This window comes from Heliangelus exortis, chromosome 5 (assembly GCF_036169615.1).
Source record: "Heliangelus exortis chromosome 5, bHelExo1.hap1, whole genome shotgun sequence".
In the NCBI taxonomy this organism is placed as follows: domain Eukaryota; kingdom Metazoa; phylum Chordata; class Aves; order Apodiformes; family Trochilidae; genus Heliangelus; species Heliangelus exortis.
In genome coordinates, this window is record NC_092426.1 from 5,188,400 (window position 1) to 5,203,655 (window position 15,256).

Consider the following 15,256-nt stretch of genomic DNA (forward strand, 5'->3'; position numbering starts at 1 on the left):
TGGAGAAGAGGAGGCTCTGGGGAGACCTCATCGCTCTCTACAACTCCCTGAAAGGAGGTTGGAGCCAGGGGGGGGTTGGTCTCTTTTCCCAGGCAACTCTCAGCAAGACAAGAGGGCACAAGAGGTCTCAAGTTGTGCCAGGGGAGGTTTAGGTTGGACATGAGAAAGAATTTCTTTCTGGAGAGGGTGATCAGGCATTGGAATGGGCTGCCCAGGGAAGGGGTGGATTCTCCATCCCTGGAGATATTTCAAAAGAGCCTGGATGTGGCACTCAGTGCCATGGGCTGGGAACTGCAGTGGGAGTGGATCAAGGGTTGGACTTGATGAGCTCTGAGGTCCCTTCCAACCCAGCCAATTCTATGATTCTGTGACCCTTCTCCCTTCCCATCTCTGCCTCCAGGTTGTTTTCTACCCCTCCACTCATTCCTAGACAGGGTTTCTCAGTGCTGCAATGATCTTTCCCAGCTGCTCACCAGCCATTGCTGCTGGAAGGTCCCTGGGACATCTCCCCCTCCCTTGCAGGAGGTGGTGGATGCACTCTGGGGGGGGGTCAGTGCCTCTCCCAGGACATCCCACCCTTTGCAGGGTCAGATCACAGGAATGGGAAGTGGCCAAATGCCATCAGGAAGATGAACCTGGCTTATGAAGTCCTGCAAGCCACATCTCCAGGGGGAAAGCTGTGTATATTTTCTCTGGAGTCTGTCAGAGGATGAAAGAAGGGAGATTAACCACAAAGGAGAGGCAGGAAGAACACTTAATGAGTGAGGGAGATGGGTTGGAGATATGGAGGAACTGAAACAACTTCTCACTTGTGTTTTGGGCAGCCAAAGCATTTACAGGGTGTTTTTCTCTCTGGAGGACTCGCAGCCAATGGCTTCAACTTGAATTACTTTGCTTTTGGTGATTATATATATATAAAAACACAGTGTTGAACAATTTGAATGGTTTCTAAACTATTTTTTTCTAAGCCATTTTCTTTTTTTTGATTCAAGCAGGCATACACATATAGATGGAATTTAGCAATCCTGTTACTGTCTACAGATCTCCTTCTCTTTCTGTGGAAAACACCAGTATGCATATTTGAAATTATTCTGGTCTCAGTGGGGATTATATCTATATGTGTGCTTGTGTATATAACCCAGTGTATATATGTACAGAAATCCATCTTTTTGTTACCTGACAAAGGGAACTCTGATGGCTAAACCAGCACTCTCTGAAATGCCTGAAAACCATGGACAGTGGGGGGTTTGTGACTTTGTATTTCCATGGAGATGGAAATGTGGGATGGAGATGACTTCAGTGCAGTTTAGTTGTTTGTCATAGACAGCAAATAATGCGTTTTGTTCTTTTTATTGTATGGTGGTTTTTTGTTGTTGTTATTTTATTTTTATTTTTTTTTTTTTTAGGAGAGACTGCTGCCCCACATTTGAATTCACATGTTTCTGCAGCAAAGGTGTCAGTGAAGCTGCCTGCCATGAATATAGATAACCAAACACAGAGTGCCAGCAGTATAAATGGCAATTCAGATTCTTCAGGGACAGATACATTTTAAGGCTTACAGCTTTTTATGACAGCTGCTGTCTGAAGATTTTGTCACCAGTGCAGTTGTCTGTCTAGTGTGATAGTCTGAGTATTTTATCAAAGTTCCAGTCTTTCGGTGCTGGTTTTGATCTTCTATTTTTCTTACAATTTTGTTATGGTTTTAAATTTAAGCAATGATTCTGTTTGTGAATATAGAGAATATTTTTAAGCAAATAAAATGCAATTCTTTCAGAATCGTTGTGGGTTTAAGTCATTAATGGCAAAGGCCACTTAACACTGTATTGTATGTACAGATAAACATGGAGGTGATTGGTATTAACATCTGCAGAGAAAGTCTGCCTTGCTGATGGAAAAAAATGTTTGGATCAATATAATGTCACTACATAAAATGTCAAGCCAGAGGAAAATGTATTTGAAACCAAAGTCTGCAAGAAAATCATGTTCCTAGGTATCTTCACAGCTTGTTCATCTTTAGAGGGCTGCTGTCACCAGAAGGTCATTCCAAATGGTATGTACCAGTGACCATTAAGAGTTGATGTTGTTATGATGAAGAAATTCTTTGTTGAGAATTCCAAGAATTTTCAAGCATTTTGATGTTTATTTCCCTAAAGATGTTTTCCCGTCTTAAAAAAATGTCTGAAGGAGAGATTGTGTGGGTGAGGTTATTTTATTTACATTTTTTAATGTAAATTCCTCCTTCTCATGAAACAGTGCTGGTTGCTGCAGTCTCAACCTTTCAGAAGCCAAATAATCTTTAGTCACACTCCCAGGGTTTTCTCTTTTTATTTTTTTACCCACAGTCAGGACAAACGTGGTCAATCCAGCAGGACTGGAGGAAGGTAGGATCACCTGCACAGAGCAGCATCCAAGAAATATAAAAAAGTGGAATTCAGACATCTCCCAGCAGGAAAACTGGAAGGAAGCTCTTCTCCAAGCAGGGCAAACACAGCTTTTCTGTGTTCCTCATCCACTCTGAGCTTTGCATGGGATTTCTGTGGAGAAGAGGAGATCCTGTGGCATTTTCAAAGACGTGGGACATGAAGGCATCTCTTGAAAGCTCTGAAGAAGTTCTGCTCTTTGGTTGATGTGTACCTGTCAGTGTATGACTGCACAGCTTCACTCCATCATTTAACAAGAGGCATTTTATTGTTGCAGACAAAACCATGACCAGCTCTTATTTTAGGAGCCTGCACTGATTTAGAATCATAGAATGGTTTGGGTTGGAATGGATCTTAAAGCTCATCCCTTCCCACCCCCTGCCATGGGCAGGGACACCTCCCACCAGCCCAGGTTGCTCCAAGCCCCATCCAACCTGGGCTGAGACACTGCCAGGGATGGGGCAGCCACAGCTTCTCTGGGAAAGCTATTCCAATGTTTCACCACCCTCAAATTAAATAATTTCTTCCTAATGTCTGACCAAATCTCCCCTCTTCAAGTTTTAAACCATTTCCCCTTGTGCTCTCACTATACACCTGTGTAAAAAGCCCTACTCCAGCTTTCTTGTAGCCCCTTCAGAGGGGGCAATGAGGTCACCTTGGAGCTAGAGCTTCTTAAACCAGCTTTCCTGCAAGAGAAAACCTTCATGAAAATATATTCCAAGTGCTCTGTCAACCTGCTGGGTGATTTAGGATGCTAATCTATAATTTAGGTCCCCTTTCTCACAGTGTAAACAGCCAATGGGCTGTGCTGTTGTTATGCCCAGGCCTGGATCAGGACCAAGGTCCAATAATTGCATCAGGAACACGTGGGCAGAAAGTGCAGATGGGATGGGAGACAAGAGATGGATACAGGGACAAGGAGAGTGCACAGGGAGGGCTGAGACAGCCCTGGCTGCTGGCAGAGGTGGTCATCTCATCACAGCAGGAGAAGAACTGACAGGTATTGCTGTCTGCATGCTGAGCATCACAACTTTGGCTCCAATTTTTTTTTTTCTCAGCTTGGGAACAAATGCACTTAAATCAAAAGTGTTGTCACTGAGTGCATCCTGAAGATGTGAGCTGTGTTTCTAGGAAAACATGTCAGAGAGTCACACCTCGAGTCCTGTGTCCAGTTCTGGGCCCCTCAGCTCAGGAAGGAGATTGAGGTGCTGGAGCAGGTCCAGAGAAGAGCAAGGAGGCTGGGAAGGGATCCAGCACAAGTCCTGTGAGGAAGGGCTGAGGGAGCTGGGGGTGTTGAGGCTGGAGAAGAGGAGGCTCAGGGGAGACCTCATCACTCTCTCCAACTCCCTGAAAGGAGGATGGAGCCAGGGGGGGGTTGGTCTCTTTTCCCAGGCAACTCTCAGCAAGACAAGAGGGCACAAGAGGTCTCAAGTTGTGCCAGGGGAGGTTTAGGTTGGACATTAGAAAGAATTTCTTTCTGGAGAGGGTGATCAGCCATTGGAATGGGCTGCCCAGGGAAGGGGTGGATTCTCCATCCCTGGAGATATTTCCAAAGAGCCTGGATGTGGCACTCAGTGCCATGGGCTGGGAACTGCAGTGGGAGTGGATCAAGGGTTGGACTTGATGAGCTCTGAGGTCCCTTCCAACCCAGCCAATTCTATTCTATTCTAAGTGTGCCCAGTGAGGATCATTTCCAGTCAGTTTTGAAAATTCCCCATAGATTTATGTTCTCTCCCAGCTTGACATGACTGACTGATGTTTTTTGGAAGCATTTGGGTGCCTGGCACTGTGCTTCAAGGATCTGCTGCTGGTGGGGATTCTGCTGTGGCAGTGGGATGTGAGAATGGCTCATCCCCACTGCAACCTCTGGTGTTCCCATTCAAAGACAATTTTTGGGGAGGTGAAGAAGAGCAAACTATTTGTTTTTCCTTCTCCAAATCTTCCTGAAAATAACTTATCCTCCCACATAAGCATAAGGGGACCTCTGTAAATCTGGCACCCTGTGCATAGATCATATTACAAGTATTTATATTCCTAGGAAAAACTGAGGGCTGCCTGGGGGAGGGGAGGGTTTTGTGCTTTGGTTTTAATCAGAGTCTCCGTTTTTCCTTTGAAATGGGGAGAAGAAAAAAAAAAAAAAAAAAAAGCATCTTCTTGAAATTTATCTATTTCTTATTTTTTGATTCAGTCTTGTATTTCAGACTCCTGTAAATAGTTTTCCAGAGTTGGAAATGGTAAGCACATGTTGTGTGAACACAGCCAAGCAGTGATAAGGAATTCGTCTGCCTGCATCTCCAAGTTCCATTTTGTTTCTACAGCTTTTGTGATTGAAAATGCACATTTCTCATGGGCACTCACACAACTGAAACAGCATGATTTGCAAGCCTGCTAAATGGATTTCTTCCAAGCAAGTCATTGGGGTATGTCATCAAAGCTTAACAGCATCAAATAGAATTCCATCCAGGAAAAGTATTAAAAAAAAAACCCCTCTATACAGCTATATTTTTCAGTTAATTCTTAGCAGCAGAGAGGTGGGAGGGGGGTAGATGGGATGTTATTGGATTTGAGGATTGTAGTCTGGAAACCAAAACACTGGCTTTATTTTTTGGTTTGACTGAATTCCTGGTGAAGTTTGCTCATGTCTTTTATTAGGGAAGGAGTAGAACAGGGGGTTTGTTCATGGGTTGGGCTTGCAGTGTAGGAAAGTGCAAAACTGAAATGTCAGAAGTGTTTATGTTTGTAGAGCATCTTTTTCTGACTTTGGTAAGTAACATCTGGCTGCTGGGAAGTGAGGTGCTCAAAACCCAGGGTGGTTTTTTCTCTTCCCTTCCTCTTCCCTGAAGAAAAAAATAAAAAATTAAAAAAAACTAGAGGGGTGCTGTATGATGAGGGTGGAAGCCATAAAGAGCATGGGGTGGATTTTCCAGGACATCCTGAAATTCCTGGTACAGGCAGGGATCCTCACTCCCAGGCCAGCACAGCCTCTTGGGTCAGCATTCCAGCCATAATCACAGGATCCCAGGATGGTTTGGGTTGGATGGGATCTTAAAGATCATCTATTTCCAACCCCCCCCCAAGACTTCCCACCAGTCCAGGTTGCTCTGAGCCCCATCCAACCTGGGCTGAGACATTTCCATAAGATGTTGGGTGATTTCCCTGATGTCAGCCTGCCCTGGTTCAGATGAGCTGTCTTTGTTCTCATTATAGAAAGTGGAAAATTTCATATGAACCCTTAACCTTATCTGAATTGTGAGAAATTGCATAAAGTGAGGTTTTTGTTATTCCTGTTCTCTTTCTTACCTTAAGAGATGGAAGTGTTCAAAATTAGCTGCTAAAAACTGATGCTGACCTCCCAAGGTGCTTTACAAATCACTGCAGGATAATGTTTCTTCTCTGACTGGGTCAAGATGTGCCAACCTCCTGCCTCTGAATTTCACACCCAGGCAAAAATTTGCTGGACCCTGGTCTGAAATGCAGCCACGTAAAGAGCTGGAGCCCTGCAGTTGTTTAACAGCTCAGTGTAAGCACTCAGCACATAAGTTTTAAACAGCAAGGCAAGAGGATTGCATCCTACCAAACAGTTATGGCATGAGAAGTTCATCTTTTCCATCAGTGTCCAGCAGTGTTTTGGGTGTGGGATTTGTATGAGCTCTGTGACACTGGTACTGGTTGGCAGGTGTGTTCCTATGGAGCTCTCTTTCTTTTTTTTCTCCCTTTCCTCTGCTGCATTCCTGATTTTAGATCCGTGTCTTTAAAAGTTGTCTCTGCAAGACTGATGGTAGTGATTGGGTGTTGATGCCTCCCCCGACCTTTGAACACTTGGATGTGATTTTGCTTCTTGGGTCATTTATCCAAATCTTGATGTTGTGACAACCTTGAGCCAGGTGAGGGAATTGCCATAGCAGCTTTTTTCCAGCAATCTCAAAAAACTACTGAAACCTCACTAGGGTGATGTGGCCAGCAGAGCAGAGGCCGTAATAATGCCCTGTAATAAACCTCAGAATTCTGTGTCCATTTCCAGAGCATTTGCATTTTGCATAGATGGGGAAACCAGCTTTTTGCAGTCACTCTCTGCCTTGAGAGGTGAGTGCAGAAAGTGAAGTCCTGTAGCTCAGGGGTTATTTTTCTTCCCTAGGCATGGCTTAATATTTAGGCTAGAAACCAGAAGGCAAGGAAAAGCCAAATCAGAAGGGTGCTCAGAAGCCAGCAGGCTGCTTTGCTCATGGAGAAGGGTCATTCCCCAATATTTCCAGCTCAAGAAAGGGCCATTTTGGGAAGAGGTGCTTCTCACCCCTCTCTTGGTGTTGCTTGGGGAGAAGAGGCAATGGCATCCTGATCAGACCCCCAAGACCTGCAGGGCTGATGGCCTTGCCTGAATCTGTCAGGTAGGTGGAAGGGATATTTAAAGACCATGGCTTGAGCTGAACTAAAAGCCAGTGGGGTTCTTGCCCCTCGAGTTCCCACTGCAGCTCTAGGTCAGTTCTCATCAAAATCCCTCATCTGAAAAGCTGAGCAGGTGCTGAGCAAAGAATTTGACTGAACCTCAAAAAACTGAACTGGAAAGCAGCAATCCTGCATCTGCTCTTCACTTTGCCCATGAGCTGGAAGCCCAGGCAGTGGCTCCAAGGGAGGAACACAGTGACCACTGCCTGCATCCTGCCTGTCCTGGGCAAGCAGGGCAGCAGCACTGGCTCTTCAGGCCCTTTCTTGGCTCTGTCTCTTCCTGGCAGGAGTGCCCAGCCCTGCAAATTAGGGTTCCTGACATTTCATTTTGCCTTGAACTGGCTGCAGGCAGAGCCCCGGGTGCAGGGACTTGCTGCCCTTGTCTTGCTGCTCATTCCCTGCTCCATCACCTCTGATGAGCTCTTACTGTCAGGTGAAAAAAAAAAAAATATTCTCCCCTGGTTGGTGCCTGTTCCTTAATATGTGTCCAGCTGCACTTACCCTGTCATCACCTGGGTAGCCAGCTCTCTGATCACCATGTAAAAATCTTGCCACTGAAATGATGACTTACTGCTTATTTCTAATGGGTTCTGGGAGATTCTTCTGGCAGGGATTTTGCTGGGTGAGTGGCATCCTGTCATTCTTTTTCCCTCTTCTCTCTTTTTTTTTTTTTTTTTTTTTCCTGTCAGTCTTGGAAATTGTGCTTTTCCTGCACGATGTGCCCTTGGAGAAGGGCATTCAGCATCCTGCATCTGTCACATAAATACCATCTTCCCTTCCCTGCTGCCTTGCCTTAATCAGCACCTGTAGCAAAGCAGCAGGCAGCAAGCCACAGATCAGACCTGGTACTTTGCTGTGAAGCCCAGCATCTGCTTAAATACCACTTCCACCTGGTAATGCCAATGCTTTCATGCAGCTCTCCAGGCTGTTTGGTGCCAGGTGCTGCAGAGTCAGGGATTCCTCTGGCCCCATCAGCTTTGCAGCTCAGGACTGAGGAGGAATTCCCAGTCTGTGCTAGGCCTGCTGTGCTGTTGCCTCTTCTATGCCAAACTTTGAGCAGCTGATTCTGTTTTGCTTTGTCTTCTTGCCCCAGAACAATTAACTAAAGGCATCTTTGCAGTATTTTCTTTTTCAAAGCAGTCACTCTCTTGCCTCCTCTGATTTCCATAAGGATGTTGCTCAGGGCTAGGGGATGCCAGTGGTTTTGTTTAGGTTCTTACTGACCCTTCACAGACTGGTTTGGGCTGGAAGGAACCCCAAAGCTCATTCAGTTCCAACCCCCCTGCCATGGGCAGGGACACCTCCCACCAGCCCAGGTTGCTCCAAGCCCCATCCAACCTGGGCTGAGACACTGCCAGGGATGGGGCAGCCACAGCTTCTCTGGGCAACCTGTGCCAGTGTGTCACCCCCTTACCCTTATCATCCCTTTACAGGAACAAGTGGCTGTTTTCTCCAAGTCCTGCTTAAAAATAGGAGGGTGCAGAGGTATGAGATGGGGACCACCCCCACAAAGAGGTATCCTTATGGAAAACAAAGAGCAGGAGTGTGATTGGAGGGTGGCAGGTCCCTCTTTCATGCTTGTAGGAACAGTTTTGCACCTTCTTGTACCATTTGACAGGTAAAGATCCTTTAAGAGGGAACATTTTTTTCTCAGCACTGGGCCAACAAATAACAGTAGAGTTATAACAGTTCATCCCTGCCTACCTGGACTATTTTTGTTGTTATCTTAATTGCTTCATTCTCACAACCCACACTCAATCTTTTCAGAAAATCAGAGCCTTGAACTTCATTCCAGAATCTTGAAGAAATCTCACATCTTCCTCTTATTTCCCAGCCTCTCTCATCAACAAACCCTCTCTCTCTCCCCACCTGATGCAGTTCGAATTTCCTCAGGGATTATCTAAACAGAGCCCACGTGATCCATTTCTCTCCAGCCCTCTACAGATGGGAAAGCATAAATCAGGGGTCCCAACAAATAAATACAACTGGCAAGATGTTATTTTTCTCTGTCTGAAGTCACACCAGTTCTTTAATCTTCTGCCTCCTGGAATTGTGTCTGTTCAGAGAAAGTACAACCACTACAATGTATACACAATGTTCTTCTGCCACTTCTCCTCACAAGCTGGAATGGGAACCCCACGCCAGAAACACTGAAAGAAACGTGGCCAAGTGAATACCTCTTACTGTTTTCACTTCTTCAACTTGGCTTGGGAACCAAAAAAGCATTCAGGCTTGTAAGGAAAGGAGTGGCCAGCTGAAAGAGGGAAAATCCTGACCGTGAAATCCCTCTGCAGCTTAATTTTCTTACTTATGACTTTCCTTCAAGCATCATGTTATAGTTGGGAGGGAGGAAGGAGGGGGGGGGCATCATTAATTCTGAAAATATTCTTTGTAAACTGAAGAAAGGCAAAGTTCTTGCCGTAACGAAAACAACTCCCAAGCTGAACACTTCAAAAATGCTACAAAAACTGGAGATGTTTTTACAGTGAAGCCTTGTCTGGAGTTCATTTAAAATAATCATGTTTACATGGAGGTGAATTAGTGCACCGAGCTCTCTGCCAATGCCTTGCTCTACTTAGAAGTACACAGCCAAGAATTATAACCCTGGTAATTCAGTCCCTGAGTGCTGCACTCCTGGGTATGTGCAAGAACCCAGAAGCAGAAAAGGAGTTTGGGGGATGGGGGGTGGGGGGAGAAAAATCCCTTTAATCAGTGATGAACTTTGTAGGAATACTCCAGAGGGAATAAGTGCTCAGTGCATGCTCTGCCTTTCAGTACAAAACAGCCATTTCTGTGTCTGCAGACAGGGAATGTGGGTACAGACCCAGGGCTGTGTCCCTGCTGAAGGTGGGATTCAGCTTGCTGGGCCAAGTACTCTGCACCTCCTTATGTTTTTTTGGAACAGGCTCTTGTAGGATGTGAGTCACCTCTGCTCTTGAAAAAACCTCCTTTTGGGGTAAGGCAACTCTTCCCCTGCTGCAGGATCTGGGGGTGGCAGAGATGAACTCACCCCAAGGGTCACGTCTGATAGCATCCTTGGCTGAGAGGCCTCCAAGCCTCCAACCTTGCCTTCCAACCTTCCTTTGGAAGTGCTGGCTGCCTCAGGGTGTGTTTGGAATCCCTGGATGGATCCCTGCAAATGTTTCCCTGATCTATCCCACCCTTCAGTTCAGCTACTCCTCTTTTCAGGGCTGTTTGCTTGAGAGTGAAATGTCCTTAGGAAAAGAGCTTCACATCTGATAGGCATTCATAATACCTGGGAATGTCTCTGGCACATCTGGGCTGTGTGGTCTTTCCAGGAGCCTGAGAAAGTATTTCCCTGCTAGAATTTGGAGTGCAGGATTATTTCCCAGCTGAGCTCTGCGAGCCATTGCCCAGAGCAAAGCTTTTTGGTTTTTGCTTTGATGTCAGAAATGCAGTTTGCCTTGAGTGTGGGCTGACATGAGGAGCTTTCTTTCACTCAGCCTCTGCTGTTTGCAGTTAATTGAAGCTCATGGTTGTTGCAAGCCCTCTCCTGACCCCCAGCTTGTCTCCTATCTCCGTCTGCCACTATCGAGCTCTTCCCGGAGATGCTCTTCTGCCTGGGCTCTCAGCCTGCTCCTGGGGTGCTGCTCCTGCTCCTGGCAGGCTGGACCTGTCCTTGCCAGCCTGTGTGTCAGCAGGGACACGTGCCTGGCAGCTGCTCCATGCTGGAAGCTCCGTGCTTGCCATCCTCCTTGTTACCACAGCCCGTGCTGGCCAGGAAACGTCAGCCACGGGATGCCAGCTCGGGATTCTGCTCACCCACCCACCCACCCACTTACCCACAGGGCTCCATGGGTGCACCTCGAAGGGACAGGGAGATCAAGGGGAAAAAGAGGATTAGAGGATTCATAAAATCACAGAATGGTTCAGGTTGAAGGGGACTTTAAGGTCATTTAGTCCCAACCCCCCTGCCACGGGCAGTATCATCTCCCACCAGCCCAGGTTTGCTCCAAGCCCCATCCAACATGACTTCCAACATTTCCAGGGAGGGTGGAAGAAGCAGGGTTACAATCATACTGAGCAAGGTGCAAAGCAGGCAGGACAAGCAAGGGTTTTGTGTTGGCAGCAGATGGATGCTGGCTCGGTGCTCCCTCATTTTGGTCTGGATCTGGATGACCATGAGACTGATTTCTCCACATGGAACAAGGTTGGAGGAGTCTCAATGAGATCAAAGGGAGATAATTTCATTACAGCAGCCTGCAAGTTCTTTTTTTTTTTTTTTTTAGATCCTTTGCTGATAAAGCTCTGTGTGTAGCTCCATTGACTTTTAAGGCTCCACAGCCATTCACTGCATCTTGTGATTTTTTGCATGGAGGGTTCCCAGGCTGCTGCCTGCAAACCACTGGAGTCCCAGCCATGGGTGCTTGGCCCTCAGTCAGGTGCTTGCCATCTTTGGATTGCCAGGAAGCTGAACATGAGCCAGCAGTGTGCCCAGGTGGCAAAGAAGGCCAATGGCATCCTGGCTGGCTCAGGAACAGCGTGGCCAGCAGGTCCAGGGAAGGGATTCTGCCCCTGTGCTCAGCCCTGGGGAGGCCACAGCTTGAGTCCTGTGTCCAGTTCTGGGCCCCTCAGCTCAGGAAGGAGATTGAGGTGCTGGAGCAGGTCCAGAGAAGAGCAAGGAGGCTGTGAAGGGATACAGCACAAGTCCTGTGAGGAAGGGCTGAGGGAGCTGGGGGTGTTGAGGCTGGAGAAGAGGAGGCTCAGGGGAGACCTCATCACTCTCTCCAACTCCCTGAAAGGAGGTTGGAGCCAGGGGGGGGTTGGGCTCTTTTCCCAGGCAACTCTCAGCAAGACAAGAGGGCACAAGAGGTCTCAAGTTGTGCCAGGGGAGGTTGGACATTAGAAAGAATTTCTTTCTGGAGAGGGTGATCAGACATTGGAATGGGCTGCCAGGGAAGGGGTGGATTCTCCATCCCTGGAGATATTTCAAAAGAGCCTGGATGTGGCACTCAGTGCCATGGGCTGGGACTGCAGTGGGAGTGGATCAAGGGTTGGACTTGATGAGCTCTGAGGTCCCTTCCAACCCAGCCAGTTCTATGATTCTATGATTCTCCAGAGCATCTTCCCTTAAAGATTCTGTACTGAAAATGCCTTGTGTCTGCAATACCCTGTGGTCCAAAAGCTACAGACCCCACTGCTCTAAACACTCCTCACTAATTCTTAGCTTTTAATTTGTGTAAATATAAATTCTCATTAGGTCACTTGTAATTTTTTTTTCTTTTGGTTCTGAGTCTGAGGAACCTCTTCACCCAAGTCTCTTTGCTCAGAGATTTGTTTCTCCAGATAACAAATCTTGGGACCAGCAGCTGCCATTTTAATGAACTGTAAACTCTTAACACACTTGGAGAAAGGATGAATCATAGGTTACTTCTGATTTCTTTTCTTTTTTTTTTTTTCACTTGGTTAAAAAGTGAGCAAGTAGCCAACTATTAGGGTTTTTTTCCAATGTGTGAAGGGCTAATTGTTTCAGATGGGGCTGCAATGTGGGATCAGCTGGAAACATCTGTTCCTGAGGAGCTCCGTGTAGAACATCACTTCTGAGCAGAGATAAGCCAGTTCAAACAGGATATGAGGGAACCTCAGAAAGCTGAGAAATTACTGTCATGACAGCTGTAAAACAAAAAAAAAAGCCCTCTTGGAATGCTGCACTTAAACAGGAGCAGAGAATTAGCTGGAAATTCAGGGTTGTTTTCAGCAAACTTGAGGCAGTTGACACAGATTTTATTTTTCATGCATTGTGGCCACCACCAGAAGCAACACAACCTAGATGGGTGCAGGGCAGCTGGAACCCTTCATCTTATTTGTTTTGCAGTTATTCTGTATCTCCTTCAGCATCTTTGTTGGGGAAAAGGTTGTTTTCTACGTTCATTTTTTCCAAAAGGTGTTTGAATGCAATGGGAATTTTAGCTGTTAAGTTTTGCATGGGAAAAGAAAAACCTGAAGAAAGCAGTGCTCAGAAATTGAGTAGTTAAAGGGTGCAAAGCTGAACCCTTGGAGCAAGGAATAAATAAGAGTGTAGGTGATGCATGTGTTCCTTATGCATTCTGTTCTACTGTGATTTTGTCCCTGGGAGGGACAAAATTTGAATTGTGTGGGCTGCTGCTGGTAAAACTGACCCAATCTGCCTGTTGTACTGACAATAAAAATGGAAAATACTGATGTGCAAAGGTTTTGAGCAACTTGACAGAAGCTCTGAAAGGAGCAGGGCCGGCCCAAGCTTAGAAACGTGTCAGTATTTTGGGTTACTCCACCCAAGCCTCTGTTTTACAAGAGATTTAAACCACATGCCTACACTTAAGCATGTGAATATTTGTACCAGCTTCAAGGAGACCCTTCTCCTGGGTAAATTTAGGCACAAACTCAGATGTTTCGCTGACTGGGAGATGTAAAAGTTCCTCCTCAGAGCCCAACAGCTCAAGTAAATCCCAGAGGAGTCCATGGAGCAGATGAGTGCAAACACAATGGGAAAAATCCTCTGCCAGGTCTTAAATCTTGCTGATCTTTAATCTGCTAACTCTTCCTCCCTCAAACTGGTGGTGTTTCAGCTCTTGGACTGCAGGTCATTTAAGTGTGGATGTGTCAGGGCAGCAAGTGTGTGCAGAAATCAGGAATTTGGGTTCTTTGATTAGAAAGAGGCAAGTTTTTAAACCTGTTTTAGATTTAGGATGTAACAGAGAGCGTTCTCACTCAGCTAGGAAATGCTTCTTTAGAGATGGTGTGGCTGCAAAGCCAGGTTCCAGATGTGCTCCTGATGTGTGCAGCAGAGATGTTAATGAAATCATTTCTCCTGCTGCTCCCTGTCCTGTGCTGCTGTCCCAGCTGAGGGATTTGATCCAGGTGGAAAAGGGTCAGCACCCTGTGCTGGGAGACATGGAGGGGGGGTGCTCCATTCCCTGGGCACCCATCCTGGCCATGGGCAGGGGATGAACGAGCCAAAGCCACCATCCAGCCAAGCTGAGGAAGGACAGGACCTCCTGCTTCCTTCTCCCTGCTGGATTCTTCTGCTCCTTCCTTCTGGTCCTTCAGGTATCTCTGAAGGTAGTGGGGAATGATAGGAAATCCTTGGGTTTGTGCTTTGGCAGAGGATGGAGCAAAACCAGCCTGGCTCCTGCCATGGTTTCCCCCTGAGGCTCTCCCATGCTGCAGGGGAAATATCCTTTTCCATTTAAAAAGGATTTTTTTTCTTTTCCTTTTCTTTTCTTTTCTTTTCTTTTCTTTTCTTTTTCTTTTCTTTTCTTTTCTTTTCTTTTCTTTTCTTTTCTTTTCTTTTCTTTTCTTTTCTTTTCTTTTCTTTTCTTTTCTTTTCTTTCTTTTCTTTCCTTTCCTTTCCTTTCCTTTCCTTTCCTTTCCTTTCCTTTCCTTTCCTTCCTTCCTTTCCTTTCCTTCCTTTCCTTTCCTTTCCTTTCCTTTCCTTTCCTTTCCTTTCCTTTCCTTTCCTTTCCTTTCCTTTCTTCCTTTCTTCCTTTCCTTTCCTTTCCTTTCCTTTCCTTTCCTTTCCTTTCCTTTCCTTTCTTTCCTTTCCTTTCTTTTTTTTTCTTTTTTTTTTCTTTTCTTCTTTTCCCTTTTTTTTTCTTTTTTTTCTTTCTTCTTTTTCTTTTTTTTTCTTTTCTTTTTTTTCCTTTTCTATTTTTTCTTTTTTTTCTTTTTTTATTTTTTTCTTTTTTTCTTTTTTTCTTCTTCTTTTTTATTTTTTTTCTTTTCTTTTCTTTTTTTTTTTCTTCCTTTTCTTTTCTTTTTTTTTTTTTTTTTCCCCCAGAAGTAGTATTTTTACATTTCAGAGCTCCTGCTCAAAGATGTAGAAGAAGTGATGGATCAGGTCAGTGGAGCAGCTCCTTTGGCATCCCACAGAGAGGTCCGGAGGCTCCAGGAGCTGATGGCTCTCTGGGGGTGACAGCAGCTCTCAGCTGGGCTGGGGCTTGGAGAGTTCCTGAAATTCAGGGGGCACTGGGAAGAGAAACTGCTCTGATGAGGCCAGGATGGCAGGAGGCTGCAGACAGCAGCAGAGCCAGCGTGGGGAAGGTGAGGCAGGCAGGAGGGCAGAGGGCTGTGGGACAGGCAGAGGGGACCTGCCTGCTTTTGGTCCTCCAAAAGAAGTCTTTTTAAATGGTTATAAGGCTATAGGAAAAAAAAATTAAAAAAAAAAAAAAAAAAAGGGGGTGGGAGAATTTTGCAGAGCCTCTGGTGATGTATCTGTGAGCAGCAATGGGAAAAAAAAAATGGGAAAATGGCCAAACCAACCTTCATCCAGGCTGCTCTGAGGGGCAGTGCCACTGTACCTGTCCCTGAGTCCCACCAGATCCTTTGCTGAAAGGGAACAAGCAACTTCCCAATGTTTTTCTTGGTACCTCTTCAGTTTGCTCTTGGCAAAA

General features: G+C 45.9%; 2 protein-coding genes across 5 annotated transcripts in view; one reads left to right on the top strand and one right to left on the bottom strand.

Moving 5' to 3' along the window:
• Nucleotides 1–1,776, top strand: part of KIAA0586 (KIAA0586 ortholog) — a 76,122-nt gene extending 74,346 nt beyond the window's left edge. For all 4 annotated transcript variants that reach the window (XM_071745264.1, XM_071745267.1, XM_071745265.1 and 1 more), the window contains one exon: nt 1,407–1,776. In XM_071745264.1, coding sequence (XP_071601365.1) covers nt 1,407–1,552 — 146 coding nt within the window. In that variant the 3' untranslated portion in view covers nt 1,553–1,776. The remainder of the gene's footprint in view (nt 1–1,406) is intronic.
• TIMM9 (translocase of inner mitochondrial membrane 9) overlaps nt 1–15,256 on the bottom strand; it is a 169,348-nt gene that overhangs the window by 83,654 nt on the left and 70,438 nt on the right. The window lies entirely within an intron of this gene.